The sequence below is a fragment of the Oncorhynchus mykiss genome, chromosome 7 (assembly GCF_013265735.2).
Source record: "Oncorhynchus mykiss isolate Arlee chromosome 7, USDA_OmykA_1.1, whole genome shotgun sequence".
NCBI lineage: Eukaryota > Metazoa > Chordata > Actinopteri > Salmoniformes > Salmonidae > Oncorhynchus > Oncorhynchus mykiss.
In genome coordinates, this window is record NC_048571.1 from 40,714,873 (window position 1) to 40,733,632 (window position 18,760).

The 18,760-nt window shown below is 40.6% G+C and overlaps 1 protein-coding gene across 1 annotated transcript; it reads left to right on the forward strand.

Moving 5' to 3' along the window:
* Positions 1-1,054: 1,054 nt before the first annotated feature.
* tspan2a (tetraspanin 2a) lies at positions 1,055-18,712 on the forward strand. Its single transcript, XM_021609256.2, has 8 exons — positions 1,055-1,291; positions 9,239-9,341; positions 13,569-13,666; positions 14,775-14,849; positions 14,977-15,072; positions 15,196-15,258; positions 16,916-16,999; positions 17,140-18,712. The coding sequence occupies exons 1-8, from the start codon at positions 1,223-1,225 to the stop codon at positions 17,203-17,205; spliced, it is 654 nt and encodes a 217-aa protein (XP_021464931.2). The 5' UTR covers positions 1,055-1,222; the 3' UTR covers positions 17,206-18,712.
* Positions 18,713-18,760: the final 48 nt, after the last annotated feature.

Genomic DNA, 18,760 nt, shown 5'->3' on the forward strand with positions numbered 1-18,760 from the left:
TTTTTTTTTATTACCCACAACCTGAATTCCGAATGACTGCCAGGATTGAAACTTTTTCTTGAGACTGCCTCAATCATATAAACTCGAACAACCATCTCAGTAAGGGGTGCAAGAAATCCACCTACTAACAGATTGGATTAGTTTAGAAACATTTATGCTATATATCTTTGTCTAGCATAACATGAATCAACCAATCAATATACATGCAAAAAAAACACATCAAAACAAACAATTCTGAAAATCACCCTGCCATAGCGCATGCTGGGAAATATGATAATGTTCAATGTAGAACCCTTCTTGCCTTCCAAAGAATCATAAAAACAATATTTCTAGAACCTTTTGCATTCCACATAAATGTCACTCCCTGATCTGTTTCACCTGTTTTGTGCTTGTTTCAACCCCCCCACAAGGTGTCTCCTATTTTTCTACATTATCCCCAGTGTATTTATACCTACGTTTTCTGTTAATCTGCTTGCCGTTCTGGATAACCCTATCCCCCCCATAAAGAACCCTTTTGGAACCCGTTTTTCTAAGAGTGTATCATTACAGCCATGGCAATTTATCTTATTGGTGTAAAATGTCTTATGCTTTCTTTTGGCACAATGCACTTCAACGGGTTGGGTAGAAAGTTATTGAATGTAGACATTGGCACCCAAACAAGTTTCAGTTTTTGGAAATAAAATCTTAAACTATAATCTGTAAATAGAATGCCATCTGATTGAGCATGAAATCAACCCACACATTTATATTTAGCGTAGACATATTTTTCTACATGCTTGAATGTCTTTAGTGAAACATTACTGTATTTAAATAATATAGATTATAATAAACCGTTAATAGTTAATATTGCACGTGTTTAAAACATACACTTATAAATGCAGTCCTTCGATAAAGTGTTTCAGCCTAGGATAAAATAGGCTTGTTACAAGAAACAAATACAATCAAATTAAGTGGACGTTTAAAATCCCAAAATATTGATATTGGTTTATTTAATGAGGGCACAGTAGTTTTGCCATCTGATTAATTTGTACCACTCATAAACCAATGACGGAAATGGGCGGTTCAACAACGCGCGTAAAGCTTCTCCAATGTTGTCATTTTGAGATTGCAGCGCGGTTGTAGACTATTGTTGATGTCAAAGACGCATGTAGAACAAAGTATCGCTGTCTTTTCATTATTTTATTGGTCGTATTAGAGACGGATTTACAGAATCTTTGGAATCATGAGTAAAGTGCAAGGTGGGATGAAATGCGTGAAATATCTTCTTTTTGTTTTCAACTTCATATTCTGGGTAAGTGTTGATCCTACCACCGATACATTTATTCGATCATTAACATGGTTGCATGTGTGCAGAGTTGATTGTGATGTATAGTGATTCCTCATAAATTGCAGATGCTTTTTGCAGCAAATCCATCTCTCACGCTGCTGTAGCTGATTCATTTATATTCTTCTGCCGGTCCGGAGGGAAAGTACATTTCCTCTGTTGTTGTCGGATTTTTATCAACGTAACTCATTTTCATGGACGCATGCTGTTACCAAATATACTCATATTCTCTTATTTGATGGTTGAGATAGAAAGCGCGAGTGTGCGCGCTCTCTCGCACGTACACGTTATATTAAATGTTTACAGCCGTATTTCTTCAAAGACATGTTCTCATGGTAACTCCTTTAACCACGACTCACCTCCCTCCAGATATAGTTGAAGGATCTTAGTTTGATCACTCTTTTGTTGTTGAGAATTTGCGCATGAGCTTCATGATTTACATACATTTACTGAAAACCCGCACTAACACTTGGTAATATTAACAGTATTGCACTTCTCATTTAGCCTACTTTTGTCCATTTTATAGTCTGACCAAGCAACTGCACTAATGGACTAAATGTTCAAATCCTGTTGCAACTGCTCGGCATCCGACTGTAATGCGCTACAGACGATAGGTAGTGCGTATGTCCCAGTACATCAATGGAGCCAAGTTTCCTGCTATCCAGGACCGATATACTAGGTGGTGCCACACATCGACTAACCTCTGCCCCCTTTATATAGCCTCGTTATTATTATTTCATTGTGTTACAATAAAAATTATTCTTTACTTTAAGTAAATATTGACCAAATAAACTAAATACAATTTCTTGAACTGCATTAATGGTTATGGGCTTGTAAGTAAGCATCCTGTGGCAGACAGCAATAGCATCGAATAGTCCCTGCGATATGCAACTGTTCAGGGAAGTCAGGAACCAATACACACAGTCAGTCAGGAAAGCAAAGACTGGCATTTTCAAACAGAAATTAGCATCCTGTAGCTCTAACTCCAAAAAGTTTTGGGACACTGTAAAGTCCATGGAGAATAAGAGCACCTCCTCCCAGCTGCCCACTGCACTGAGGCTAGGTAACACGGTCACCACCGATAAATCCATGATAATCAAACATTTCAATAAGCATTTCTCTACGGCTGGCCATGCTTTCCTCCTGGCTACGCCAACCCCGGCCAACAGCTCCTGGCTACGCATCCCCTGCAGCTACTTGCCCGAGCCTCCCCAGCTTCTCCTTCACCCAAATCCAGATCGCAGATGTTCTGAAAGAGCTGCAAAACCTGGACCTGTACAAATCAGCTGGGCAAGACAATCTGGACCCTTTCATTCCAAAATTATTCTCCGCCATTGTTGCAACCCTTATTACCAGCCTGTTCAACCTCTCTTTTGTATCGTCTGAGATCGCAAAGATTGGAAAGCTGCCGCGGTCATACCCCTCTTTAAAGGGGGTGACACTCTAGACCCGAACTGTTTTAGACCTATATTCATCCTACCCTGCCTTTCTAAAGTCTTTGAAAGCCAAGTTAATAAACAGATCACTGACCATTTCGAATCCCACCGTACCTTCTCCGCTATGCAATCCGGTTTCCGAGCTGGTCATGGGTGCACCTCAGCCATGCTCGAGGTTCTAAACGATATCATAACCGCCATCGATAAAAGACAGTACTGTGCAACCGTCTTCATCGACCTGGCCAAGGCTTTCGACTCTGTCAATCACCGTATTCTTATCGGCAGACTCAATAGCCTTGGTTTCTCAAATGACTGCCTCGCCTGGTTCACCAACTACTTCTCAGACAGACTTCAGTGTGTCAAATCGGTACCACAGGGTTCAATTCTCGGGTCGACTCTTTTCTCTGTATATATCAACAATGTCACTCTTGTTGCAGGTGATTCCCTGATCCACCTCTACGACACCATTCTGTATACATCTGGCCCTTCTTTGCACTCTGTGTTAACTAACCTCCAGACAAGCTTCAATGCCATACAACACTCCTTCCGTGGCCTCAAACTGCTCTTAAACGCTAGTAAAACCAAATGCATGCTTTTCAACCATTCGCTGCCCTCACCCGCCCGCCCGACTAGCATCACTACTCTGGACGGTTCTGACCTAGAATACGTGGACAACTACAAATACCTAGGTGTCTGGCTAGACTGTAGACTCTCCTTCCAGACTCACATTAAGCATCTCCAATCCAAAATCAAATCTAGAATCGGCTTTCTATTTCACAACAAAGCCTCCTTCACTCACGCCGCCAAACTTACCCTAGTAAAACTGACCATCCTACCAATCCTCGACTTCGGCGATGTCATCTACAAAATAGCTTCCAATACTCTACTCAGAAAATTGGATGAAGTCTATCACAGTACCATCTGTTTTGTTACCAAAGCGCTTTATACCACCCACCACTGCGACCTGTATGCTCTAGTCGGCTGGCCCTCGCTAGATATTCGTCGCCAGACCCACTGGCTCCAGGTCATCTATAAGTCTATGCTAGGTTAAGCTCCACCTTTTCTCAGCTCACTGGTCACGATAACAACACCAACCCGTAGCACACGCTCCAGCAGGTATATCTCACTGGTCATCCTCAAAGCCAACGCCTCCTTTGGCCACCTTTCCTTCCAGTTCTCTGCTGCCAGCGACTAGAACGAATTGCAAAAATTGCTGAAGCTGGAGACTTACATTTCCCTCACTAACGTTAAACATCAGCTATCTGAGCAGCTAACCGATCGCTGCAGCTGTACATAGTCCATCTGTAAATAGCCCACCCAATCTACCTACCTCATCCCCATATTGTTTTTATTTACTTTGCTGCTCTTTTGCACACCAGTATCACTACTTACACCACTACACCATCATCTGCGCATCATCATCTGCTCATCTATCACTCCAGTGTTAATCTGCTAAATTGTAATTACTTTGCTACTATGACCTATTTATTGCCTTACCTCCTCATGCCATTTGCACACACTGTATATAGACTTTCTTTTTTTTCTATTGTGTTATTGACTGTACGGTTGTTTATTCCATGTGTAACTCTGTGTTGTTTCTGTCCTTTGCTTTATCTTGGCCAGGTCGCAGTTGTAAATGGGGACTAGTTCTCAACTAGCTTACCAGGTTAAATAAAGGTGAAATAAAAAATAAAAATTGTCACCTGTTGTATTCGGCACATGTGACTAATACATTTGGATTTGATTTGATTATTACATCTGTACCTGAGATTCTGAGGTCACAGTTCTACAAGACTGACTGAACTTCATGTTTAGTGTCAACTCAAAGTGTGAATGAAACTCCACATAAAATGTTATTTAAATATGAATGAAATGGTTTATGTAATTGCACTATTACGACATCTATTACAGCAGTATGCATAGTTTGCTACAGACTGTTGTGATTTACACTGTAAGACGTTTCTCTAATTTCAACAGTAAACACTGTAGAATGCACAGCAAAATACTGCAAATGTGTTTTACAGCACACTGTAATACTTTTCTGTAATTTCAACACTAAGACACTAGAATGCACAAAAACTCTGTGGCACAGCGGTAAGTTGAATTGCATCTTACGTCATACTTCCCTTTTTTGCCTTCAAGTTGACTAAGCTTATACTACACTAAATAAAATGAATGATTTGAACAACAGGTCAGAATGTTTGGTTTCACATAAAATGATTTTCAAACTAATGCACTTTAAACAGGATTCAACCTCATACCCTGATGTCCCTGAATGTTCCCTACTCAACATTCTAATCTACCGTTCAGGTGAAATGACATGTACAAAATCCTAACTATATATTTTTAAGTATGTTATCCAGTAAAGGTTGGTGTTTGAAAGCCGCTTAATCGAAGAAAGCACTGGAACCACAGTAAAATCTGTGGGATCTTGCGTTTTTGCAACACAGGGTTTGAAAATGCACGTGATCAAACGAAGCTGATGACGTACTTCTGATAAAGTGATACACACATCCGCACACTGCTTTGAAGTTACGCCTCGATCACACCAACAGTGTCCTTTGCGTTTTGGTACACCGGAAGTACATTCATTTACAAATCAATGCTTTGTGTGCCTTGCAGCATTGCGTTGCAGAGGCAGTTGCAGTGCGTTCTGTGTGGTGCACACGTTGGGTTTATCAAACATGCATCAAATTATATGTGTAGACAGCTTCACAGAAATGGTTGCAGAAGGTGAATATTGAACTTTTGTTGCACACATATCCAGATGATGCTGTGTACCATTTAACGCAAAAAAAAAACACTGTAGGTGTGTTTGAGGCGTTAGCTATATCGACCCATATTTCAGAGCTCCAGTATTACACGTAACGTCACTAATAGTGAGTGCATGATATTGATGTTTCTGACTCGTTTAACATATTTTGAGGTGTGTCTTGTAAGAGGCTATATTCGTTGCACCCGTTAGTAAGAAGCTGTGTGAATTTAACTGATATGTTGTAGTGGTTCCCTAACAGTTACATGTATGTATATAGGGGAGAGATCAGAGTAGCAGCAGGTCTTAAACTTTTAATGGTTGAATATTTAACCACGTTCATTTGATCTGTTTTGCCATGTAATCACAGCCAGTTTGGAAGCCTTTGTTTAGGCCTCTAAAATGGTAAGTAATTTGAAACCCATAGTATTCGTTAATGTGCTGAACTTTACAAATGCCTAGCAGCCAACCTGCTTGCTCCAATCCCTTGTAAAATACTGTGGAAAAAATTACGTTCTTACAGTTTATTAGTCACTTTTAGAGTATTGTAGTATGTTTCATTACTTTTACATTATAGTAACTTACAGGAAGCTGGCATCAAGTTCTCGTCAATATCTCCAGTAATGTATTGGCACTATCCAGAGATCATAAGATATCTCGTTGTAATTATTTTGAAGACCAGTGCATCCTCAACTACAGCAACATTTTCAGTAACTGTTACAGAAACGTTTAACTTGCTATGACTATGATTTGTGTGTTTTTTAAAAATATTTTTATCAACCTTGGTTGAATGCACCGAATGCAAGTTGCTAAGGGACAAGAGCGCCCGCTAAATGACCAAAATGTACTAATTAAAACTTGTAAATAATACTGGGTAATATGTCACTTGGTAATAACAGTAAGATGTTGTCATTCTAATTTATACTGTAAATGAGATTACTGTAACTGACTTGGTACTGTAAGTTATATTACAGTACACATTTAGGCCTATCGCTGCGAGGAAGTTACTGTACATTTTACAGGTAATATTTTACAGTGTGTACATATAGCATAAGCCTACTGAACTTCTTGCAGAACTGCAGTTTGTTGGTACATTTCCAACATACTGTAGCTACGATGGCCAACCGTATTTCTTATCCCCCTCATACAAGTTAGCACTGTGATGTGACTTTCTTTTTGCTGGGGAGAGTGATGTCACGTTGTCAGACAGCAGCCCTTTGTTACCAGTTAAGAGACAAAAAACAGTGTTGTTGTGAGACGAGCCAAAGAGGGCGGGTCATAGTGGACAGGAGAAAGCGTACAGCGTCAGTTTGGGGTACAGTGCCAACGGGCAGCCAATGCCAGTGTGTGTTACATCACCCATCTGTAGGCTGTAGGCCTGTGAGGCTGGCACAGCCTGTTGCTGAGACACTATGGGCTGTCCTGCTCTGAGTTTTAGCTGTAGGCACAGGTCTAGGATCAGCTTACTCTCTGCCTATACTTGCCATTATCATTAGGGGGTTCAAATGCAACACTAATCCCCATGCAATCCCCAGAGGTTAAAGACAGAGGAGATATGTCTTTTTTTTATTACAACATAACACTATTAGTTGTCTACTTGTAATCCTTAAAGGGGGGGGGGGGGGGGGGGGGGTTGTAGTAAGCTAACATATGGAATTGCCTGAAGATGGTTATATCAAGGATCATTTAGCCATTTTATTTGGAATTGTATGACTCCTTTAATTATATAAAAAAAAGTATATACAAACATTGAATATGGCCTTACTTCTATTAGTCCATAGAACACACATTGAAAACCAGGTTCATACAGTTGAAGTTGGAAGTTTACATACACCTTATCCAAATACATTTAAACTCAGTTTTTCACAATTCCTGACATTAAATCCTAGTAAACATTCCCTGTATTAGGTCAGTTAGGATGACCACTTTATTTTAAGAATGTGAAATGTCAGAATAATTCCCAGTGGGTCAGAAGTTTACATACACTCAATTCATATTTGGTAGCATTGCCTTTAAATTGTTTAACATGGGGCAAATGTTTCGGGTAGCCTTCCACAAGCTTCCCACAATAAGTTGGGTGAATTTTGTCCCACTCCTCCTGACAGCTGGTGTAACTGAGTCAGGTTTGCTCGCACACACTTTTTCAGTCCTGCCCACAAATTGTCTATATGATTGAGGTCAGGGCTTTGTGATGGCCACTCCAATACCTTTACTTTGTTGTCCCTAAGCCATTTTGCCACAACTTTGGAAGTATGCTTGGGGTCATTGTCCATTTGGAAGACCATTTTCGACCAAGATTTAACTTCCTGACTGATGTCTTGAGATGTTGCTTCAATATATCCACGTAAATTTACTCCCTCATGATGCCATCTATTTTGTGAAGTGCACCAGTTCCTCCTGCAGCAAAGCACCGCCACAACATGATGCTGCCACACCCATGCTTCAAGGTTGGGATGGTGTTCTTCAGCTTGCAAGCATCCCCCTTTTTCCTCCAAACATAAGATGGTCATTATGGCCAAACAGTTCTATTTTTGTTTCATCAGACCAGAGGACATTTCTGCAAAAAGTACGATCTTTGTCCCCATGTGCAGTTGCAAACTGTAGTCTGGCTTTTTTTATCATGGTTTTGGTGCAGTGGCTTCTTACTTGCTGAACGGCCTTTCAGGTTATGTCGATATAGGACTCGTTTTACTGTGGATATACAGTGGGGCAAAAAAGTATTTCGTTTATTTTAGCTGGTACCGAGCTATCTTCAGACAAATCTTGTTGAGGCTTGTGGGTGTCTTAGAGCAAAACATAGAGGGGTCATATTAGTGTGTAGCCCAAACTGTTTGGATGCTACAGACAGAAGTTGGCAGATCGGCGGTCCCGTGCCGCTTGTGGGGGTCATAGAGCATAACAGAGAACACCCTCGTGAGAGTCTCATCTTTCCCTATAGGTGTCATATTAGTTAGTTTGGATTGCTACAGGCAGATTTTCGGGATGTCTCATGGTCTGACAAACACCAGTGTAGCTTGGCCACCTTCCACTGCAGATGCGGAAGGCCGCCATTGGCGGAAGCGGTGGATTGAGACGCAGCCCATTCAAAAAAAACTGATATCTCTAGCTTAAACTGACGGATTTTGATGGGGATGTTTTTATTATGCTAATTCGATTTCAGCAGTGGCGCCAACATCGACACCTCGGACACAAGGGCTAGTTAGCTGTGAAGTCAATAATTTGATACTGAATGTTCATTGAAACAGCCTTTTTGACAGTCATTGTGGTTTTCAGACTAAAACATTTTACTGAACAGTATCTGCCCAAGAATATCTGCCCAGGCCTCTACAAAAAGCCAGATGGTACATGTGACAAAGTCACATGGAGTCATGGGTGACACCACCTTGTGTTACTGGGTTTCAATCAATGGGTTATTCTATTTAAGCTCTCATGGGGACCAATGCTGTGCAGTGTCCTGATCTGTTCTCAAGGTCAGGTCAAGACTAGACAACGTTCATAGACACTAGACGGTCTCTACAGTATCTCACATCTGTAGTATGCAACATGAAGCTTTAAAAAAAGGTTAAGGTTTGTGATGACAAAATACACATTTGTGTAGACTAAACAATAGTGTGCAAGATGTGTTGATTGATTACTGTGTTGCGTTGTTGTTCAATGAATGTTCCCTGAATGTTGAGGATTTATTTATTTCATGTATGTGCATGCTTTAACTTTTCTGCTCCCCAGCTGTGTGGCTCGTTGGTGTTGGCAGTGGGGTTATGGTTGATGTTTGACCCAAAGACAGACCAGCTCCTGAATGAAGAGGGAGCCCCCGAGACCTTCTTCATAGGTGAGTCCACTGTTAGACCAGGACCCTAGACCGGCTGAACACCTTCCCCATTGGTTCTGTTGGAATTATTGTACTGTACTTAGTTACCATGGTCAGTATTGCACAACGTAGCCAGGGCAAAGTGTTACATTTCCCTCTGTTTCAAAAATGTTTTGCACATATCCTAGTACTGAACATGGCCCAGCCACCTACAACGTTTACTTAGGTAGGAATACATTTGATGTACAGTATTTAATGGGTGGGTATCTTTTAGAGGTTGACCGATTTAATCGGAATGGCCAATTTAATTGGGGCCAATTTCAAGGTTTCATAACGATCGGTAATTTTGGATTTTTTTATTATTATTTTTTTTACACCTTTATTTAATATTTATTTTACTAGGCAAGTCAGTTAAGAACACATTCTTATTTTCAATGACGGCCTAGGAAGGGTGGGTTAACTGCCTTGTTCAGGGGCAGAACGACAGATTTTTACCTTTTCAGCTCAGGGATTCAATCTTGAATGCAGTAAGAAGCCAAGGTAAGTTGCTAGCTAGCATTAAACTTAATCAATCATAATCACTAGTTATAACTACACATGGTTGATGATATTACTAGTTTATCTAGCGTGTCCTGCGTTGCATATAATCGATACAGTGCGCATTCGCGAAAAAGGACTGTCGCTGCTCCAACGTGTACAGGCTCCATTAGCAGGCTCGTAAGCATTCATTCAAATAGCACTTTCGTGCATTTCGCCAGCAGCTCTGCTGTTTATGACTTCAAGTCTATCAACTCCCGAGCTTAGGCTGGTGTAACGATGTGATGTAAAATGGCTAGCTAGTTAGCGGGGTTAGCGCTAATAGCGTTTCAAACGTCACACGCTCTGAGACTTGGAGTAGTTGATCCCCTTGCTCTGCATGGGTAACGCTGCTTCGAGGGTGGCTGTTGTCGTTGTGTTCCTGGTTCGAGCCCAGGTAGGAGCGAGGAGAGGTACGGAAGCTATACTGTTACACTGGCAATACTAAAGTGCCTATAAGAACATCCTATAGTCAAAGGTATATGAAATACAAATGGTATAGAGAGAAATAGTCCTATAATAACTACAACCTAAAACTTCTTACCTGGGAATATTGAGGACTCATGTTAAAAGGAACCACCAGCTTTCATATGTTCTCATGTTCTGAGCAAGGAACTTAAACGTTAGCTTTCTTACATGGCACATATTGCACTTTTACTTTCTTCTCCAACACTTTGGTTTTGCATTATTTAAACCAAATTGAACATGTTTCATTATTTATTTGAGGCTAAATTGATTTTATTGATGTATTATATTAAGTTAAAATAAGTGTTCATTCAGTATTGTTGTAATTGTCATTATTACAAATACATTTTAAAAACCGGCCGATTAATCGGTATCGGCTTTTTTTGTCCTCCAATAATTGCTATCGGCATCGGCGTTGAAAAATCATAATTGGTCGACCTCTAGTATCTTTGTGTTTGTTGGAGCATTTCCCCTCAATCTAACCTTGTTTCTGTCTCATAGGAACGTATACGCTATTAAAGGAACCTTGCATTTTTTTTAATGGATTATTCTAAAATTAAAGTTTCACTAAATCGCCTGCGGTCATACCCTTGTAGGACATAATAATAGGTTGATTTCTGCAACAACAGACACATATTCTCCACAAAAGCTTGTTGAAGAGAAAGTGCATGAAGGGGCATTTTCCTGAGCGTCCGGTTAAATGCAAACTACACTTGAAATAACATTTTATTCACACATTGCCTGCCCCATGTCGTGGCACAATCTATATTAGCCATTGTATACTGTATGTATTCAAAGACTCTGTCTTGTGTTTCAAGTGACCTCTCAACGTTCAGTATTAAGTATCGGTGTGCCGTATAATATCCTCTCTCTCAATTGGTCTCCTACATGGACATGAGTAGAATGCAGCCTATTCTTGTTACTTCAAATTTAGAGTGTAACCTAAAATGGTGACTCACTTTACCAACTCTTCACCATGCCTTCACCCAGTTGGCTGCTGCCCTCAGGGTGCTGTAGCTCATTGGGTGGCCTCTGAGGCGACTGTCTCCTAGCGACCGCCACTCCCATCAGCCAGAGAGTCATGATATCATCAAAAACTGCATAATTCATTGCACATTGTGATACCGACATCTGATGCCAGCGTTTTCTATTAAATCCTAGTTAAATGCAGTAAAAGAAGAGTAAAAAAGAAGAGCTGGGTACATGCCCAAGCCTTTTGGGTTGGTGTGTCATCACTGATGGGATGATGTATGCAATGTAGCTGGCTATGATGACACCATAAGTTCATTTTGGCTTTCAATGCAAATACCATACCAGCTTTTGCCTGGGCATCCAAACCATGTGGTACAAAGAGAGCTACCACCAACATAGGGATGTCTGAGTTTGGTCATGTCCAGGCAATGTATAACAATCACCTGTCCTGAACAGATGTGCTATATAAAACAAGGCTTGGGAATCGTGTTACATATAACTTGGACCCCTAGACTTTTCTGTGGAAAAGCAAGCAGTCTGCAGATAGTAAGTATGCGACCGGCTCACAGTAAAAAAAGCAAAGCCCCATAAAGCATCAGATGACAGCTTCGATTAGTAATGAAATGGTAGCAATAGAACAGCAGCAACAGGAATCATAAACCGAACTCAAAAATCATATCCAATAAGGCTTTCTGTATTTGTTGTGGCCAACAATACACGCATAGCCTCGTATTCGGATCCATTTTGAGTTCACATTTTAACGTGGAGACGTTACAAATGTCTGGGCAAAAACATAGCACTAAGATTGATCATGTTTTGTCATAGTCCAAGGGAGCCTTGGATACAATATAAATATTATATTGGGCAGCATAAGAACAATGTGTGGGGGGGAAAGGTTACCTTTTTGCAGTTGCACTGAAGACAAGACTAATTAGACAGGGATATCATAGAGGGACAAGGAGGCAGCATTCCCTACGGGTGATTCACTTTCCATTCTGTCACCTCTGTGCCTCTGTGTCTGTGTAAGCTGAGCCAAGCCTATGGGGAGCAGTGTACTTACAGTGCTCGTCAATTTGCACACTGAACGATCAAAGATTTGCATTGCCCATTGATAACCTCCACCAATGTTGGGGCAGCACAGAAATGCAAATGCTTAGATATCGCAGACACTGAAAAGGAGCTGTACATGTGTTTGGATTGGAGGGCTCTCTTCTCAACATCGCCGGCTTTGCTTGTGTAAAGCAAGGCGCCTGTCTTGTCTCATGATGTTTTCCATCGTGTAAAGCAGGAGATCAGTTATGAGCTTAGCCAAGCCCTCTTCTTTCCAGTTTCCTCTCCCAGCCAGAGTGCAGCCACAGTGGACCGCTTCGCCTCACCTCCTATCTATTGTTCTTAAACAACGAAAACAACCTCAGCGCACCACGGGCCCCCATGTGGTTTAATTAGGGAGCCGTAGCAGTTCCTGCCTGTGTCGTCAATTTTAAGCCAAACACTGAGCATGGGGACTTCCCAGGTGTACCATTACTCTACCTTATCATCGTCTAAGTGTCGCACTGTTTCACTGTCTCAGGGAAGGGCTGGTCGTGAAGGCTGGGCTGAGGGGGCATGGGGGAGCATCACAGGGGAGATGAGATGACACCATCCCAGCCGCAGTGCTATGGTGACCGTGACACTAGTCTCAGAGCAGATGCTACCCCAGCAGAGTCTTTGTTAGGCGTGCCCTGCGATGATGGTCTCTCTTCCTGCTCCTTGTATTGAGAGGGTTATTGTTGCTCAGGCAGGGGTGGAGCAGCTAATGAGGACATCCACAGGCCTCTGAAAATATGAGCGTTGTGTTGATGAGACAGATTACAGAGACATATACCGTACTGCTGCAAATTCATCAACGTGGAACATTGGGTTACCTTAGCAACACGTTGCTATCCAGAGTGTGCAAAATATATTCAAATCAACCGAGAGTAACTTTGAATAATGTGCAATGAGCACTTTGAAGTGGGAAAGTACTTTGTTTTAATGATGAGACTTTTCACCACTTTTCCCTCTGTGACTCATTTGAACTTACAGTTCATAAAGTCAGCATGAAGATAGTATTACATACTGGATACTCCCAACACTTTACTTTGTAGTTAGATTGTGTTGCTGCATGGTAGAATCCATGTCTAACACTCTTGCCTAATGCTTCCACCCTCTGTTGATTCACTGCTCTCTCTCGCTCTCTGTCTCTCTCTCTCTCAGCCGTGTACATCCTGATTGGTGCAGGCGGGGTCATGATGCTGGTGGGATTCTTTGGTTGCTGTGGAGCTGTGAAGGAGTCACAGTGTCTCCTTGCGTCGGTGGGTAATTGGTGGGAGATTTAGCCTTAGGTTGTGTCTTTAGCCTAAGGTCATTCATGTACTGTACATGTTAGATAATAATCTGTTCCACCTGTTGTGCCATCATCATGATTTGTAATTACGTAGTATGCTTTTTGAAGTTCACTGTTAAGTGGAATGGAATTTTAATGGCGTGCCAAAACATCTTAATGGCGTGCCAAAACATTGTGCCAAAACATCAAGACTTCTCTTATACAGCGCTGAGTGAAAGTTTACACATGCCTTGCATAGTCATCACATTTTTTTTGTTGCCTTAAAATGAAATCTAAAAAGGTGTTACAATTTTTTTTTATCCTACCGATCTACACAACCAACTTACTTTAAAAAAAAAGTGAATGACAACTATAGAACATTTTTTTTATTTTTATGGAAATGTCTTGATATGTCTTCACACCCCAGAGGTAATACTTGGTGAAAGCACCTTTGGCAGCCATCACAGCTGTGAATTATTTTGAATAAGATTCTACCAACGTTGCACAACTCTTAGAGCAACAGTATCCATTGGTTTTGTCAAAATTGCTCAAGATCAGTACTTTGATTGGGAATCATTGTAGGACAGCAATATTCAAAACTTGGCTTTGATTTTTAAGCAAATTTGAGTCCGAACTGAGACCAGACCACTCAAGAACAATCAACACCTATTGGAAAGCGGTTCTGGTATCTCTTTGGCCTTCACATTTGTGTAATTGTTCTGGTGAAAAATACAACTTTATCCAGAGTTAGGTTGTTTTTTTTGTAACTTTTAACTGGGCTTTTACCCAGTTCCTGCCGATAACATGATGCTGCCACCACAATACTTTCATTTTGAATTCACTTTGAAAATTTGGAGTCGGTTGTGGAGATCAGTTTAAAAAAAATATATATATATATATATTTTTTTTATATTTAAATTTAAGGCAACAAAATGTGAAGATTATGCTAGGGGTGTGTAGACTTTCATTAGTGACTGTATTAGCATACTGTAGGCCCTGACCTTTAGCTGACCATATGTCCTGACCAGGGAAATCTCCTGGCCAAATGTACAGGATACTCTGTGAATTAACATACCACTGTCCTCTCTGTTTTGCAGTTCTTTGCCTGCCTTCTTGTAATCTTTGGTGCAGAGGTTTCCGCAGGTGTGTTTGGATTCATGAGCAAAGACCAGGTATATCCACTTTAATCAATGTTCCGATATTTAATTAAACGTGAAGTAAAGACAACCACTTGTTTATACTGCAATCTCGATCTCTTACATATTTGAATTACTGATTCATCCTTAATCTATGTTTTAGATCATCGAAGACGTTCAACAATTCTATAGTGAATCTATTTCAGAGAATTCTGAAAATTCCAACGGCACTGCTGTAGCTGAAATGTACCACAATGTTGTGAGTTAAACTACATTTTTTTTTGCTCTCATATGTTCATGATCATGTGTCAGTGTTGTCCATTTCTATGCTTTGATATACAATATTTATTTTTGACATCCTATGTTTTTTTTGTTGCCGTAGCTGAATTGCTGCGGTGTCTCCATGCCTTCTTCTTTGTGTCCTGATGCTGATGAAGACACAAAGGTACAACTCTGATAGAGGCCTCTAGTGGCCAAAAGGCCATATTAATATGGGCAGCGACATTGACGGCTTCCACCATTATTAATTTAGTCAACTGGGTTGGACTTCCAACTTCATTGGCTAATCCCTCCTGGTGACCCTGTTGGAGTCGTGTCCGACCGGGTCATCAGGAGGGATCAGCCAATCGTGAAGAAAACTGACTACATCAAAGTGGAGGTTGCCTCAATGGTGTTGCCTAGTCATTTATACTATGCAGTGACTTTTGGACCTCATAACTTTAGGGGACTTTTCAAAATTATTCTATCAGAAAAGGGACATGTTTGACTTTCAGAAAAACATATTGGTCAATCTCAGGCACTTCATTTTTATTTTGGTGCATACATTTGGAGCCTAAATTAGCCAAAGCTCTGTCAGTGAGCAAGATTGAGCTAGCATAATGGAAATACCTAGTCAATTGTACAACTGACTGCCTTCGACTGAAATGTGTCTTCCGCATTTAACCGAACCTCTAAATCAGAGAGGTTACGGGGGGCCTGCCTTAATCGACATCCACGTCTTCGGCGCCTGGGGAACAGTGGGTTAACTGCCTTGCTCAGGGGCAGAACGACAGATTTTTACCTTGCCAGCTCGGGGATTCAGTCAAGCAACCTTTTGGTTACTGGCCCAACGCTCTAACCACTAGGCTACCTGCTGAGCACTTGAAAATAATTGTAATTTCTCTATCAAACATAGTGTTTGAACAACATAGAAATTTGGTAAATTTTCTCAAAAATATAGCCTAATAGGGTGGAAATGTATGAGTGGGACATACAGACTAACAACATGGAAAAATGTATGAAACATAGTGTTTATATTTAATTGAGCTTTTCACCATTGTTTTACCACCAAAGAAATTATGACACTTCCTGAATGTGGTGTCATTGTAGGAAGAGGTTGTTTTCTTAAACTGAGAATTTCAACAAATTAACAGGATAGAAAGTGATATCAGGAACACAAAGAAAATCTTAAATAAAATAATAAACACAATCATGAAAAAAAACGTTATTGATAAGAGAGAATTTAACTAGAACTATAAAATAATAAAGAAGGATTTTACATTTATTTATTTATGGCTTATATTTCTCGTGGAAGTTGCTGAATAACAACCGGGGACATGGCAAAAACTCCTACATCCATTGAATAAAAGTATTAAAAAGTTATTCAATTCCCTTTCAAGATCCATATTTTCGTGTATTTAAAGTAAAGGACACCTGACCTTTATATTTAAAGCCTTTTGGAATCCACATCCACACTAAATAAGAAGTGATATTTCCTAGGGACAGTAAAGACACCGCATTTCCTGGGGACAGAAGAGGCACCCTTCCCACACTTTCACGCTATAAGATGCAAAGATGAATCCTCTTATGTTGAAACAAAAATTGTTTTACCATAGGCCTACTGCTTTTCCCCTACTGAGCGCCATTACTGTAGACCTACAGTTGTGTTTCTCACATTACAAACTAAAAAAATCTAGTTTTATAAGCTAGTTAAAGTACACTGGTGCCGTTAACTGTGCTTAGAGCATATGGTTAATATACCCTTAATGTGATCTTATTGTTTTGTAAGAAATGGTAAATAAAGGTATTGTAAGTGACATGATCCTATATCTATATGTTTCCAGGACTGTCTGAATGCAATAATGGTATTTTTCAATGAAAAGCTCTACATTATCGGATATGTGGGGATTGGTGTAGCAGGAGTAATGGTAAGGATCTTACTGACACTCGGGCACAAATTACATTATGTTACATATGATTATTTACAATATGTTACACATTAATCTGCAAAAAAACTGTACAAGCTTATAGCCTACTAATATAGATGTTTTTTTTGCTCTCTCCTCAGGTCATTGGTATGATCTTCAGTATGGTCCTCTGCTGTGCAATTCGGAACAACAGGGAGGTGATATAGACTGACCCCGTATCTCTACCCCTCCCACCCTGCAGACCCACCAGCCCTTTTGTAATCGCCATGCCTGAATGAGGAGGTGACATCACATCTGGGCTGGATGACAAGGGGCGCCTTTTTTGAATCTTTTTTTTTTTTAACACAAACCATACAAGTCCATGGGGTCAATTTGGTGGTGTGGGTGTGATATCACACCCGACATATCACCAGGATTTCCCCATCCCCTAGACAGTGGCCAGCACTGTGTGGAGCCAATGGGACCAGGCCATCTCTCTTTCCTCTGGCATCTCTGTAAACTAAATATCTGGTCCCTCTCTGCGCTTCTCTCCAAGCGCAACATGGCTCAGGATTTGGCAGTACACTGAGACACTCCCCATTTTTCCCCTCTAACACTGCTAGCATTCCATGTACGTGTAATGTCTTCCTTTTTTGACGAAAGAAATGTGATTGGCGGAGGAGCATTGCTGTAAATACAGACTCCCCTTTTTTGTGTGTGCTTTTAAAAAAAAACGTATTGATCCAATGTCTTTGGTAACCTCAGCTTAAAAGGGCAATCAGCAGTTGAAACAAAGTGTGTTACCAACCCATTTTGGTAAAAAGCTGAGGGATGGGGCTGTAACCACTCTCAAATGAATAGACAGAGCTATGGATGCAAGGACTGACCATTCATTATATAAAAATGAGTTTTAACCATGTCTTGAGGCCATATGTTTGTTTACATTTACAAACATTGGAGTAAAACAAGCATTTATGGGGGTTCTGGCGGGGTACAAGAGTTGAACTAAACCCATGAGGCGTTAATACGGCATATTCTTCAAGTATCAATGCGTACATATTAACTTAAGTCCAAGAATGGATGTAGCAAATGCAGGTTTCCCATTTTAAGGGTTAATTGTGTGTACAGGGCTACTGTAGTCACCCATCATCTGCTTGTATGTCGGTCAGTAACAACTCCAGTCTTGGTAGTTTTACATAACTGTTGTTGGGACTTGCAGCATACATTTCGCATCTTTGTACAGACAAGCCCAAGTGACCAATCCTCACACAACTGCATATTTCACTTGAACAACCTGTATGGTTTTTGCCCTCACTTACCTCCATTAGCAAAGTGGTGCTCTGCTAAGAAGTATCCCCTGCATTTTTATGAGCTGGGAGTGTGGGCCTACAATCCAAAAAGAGCCTGTTTCAACTTGACTGACATTCTGAAATAACAATTGTCAGTGTTCTGGGTCGGGGAAGCAGCTACATTTTATGAAGTACTGTCATTCTGTAAAATGTCTAACCTTCTGAAGTCTAGATGATACATGTAATTTAGCATTGTCCCGAGTGATCTCTATTAGAGCATGCAATGTGTGAACTGTTAGTGAGTTAGTGTACATTGTGTGTGAATTCTTGTGGATGTTAAGATTGTGTGCGCACACCGGCTGTGTTGTAGAATCCAGTTTATGCTAATAATGCATGTCCATTTAGTAGCCGTTTAATTGCCTGTAAAATAAAACAGTAAATGGGAGCAAGTTTCTATTCTTTTAAAATGTTTGGGATACCCCGAGAGAAAGCG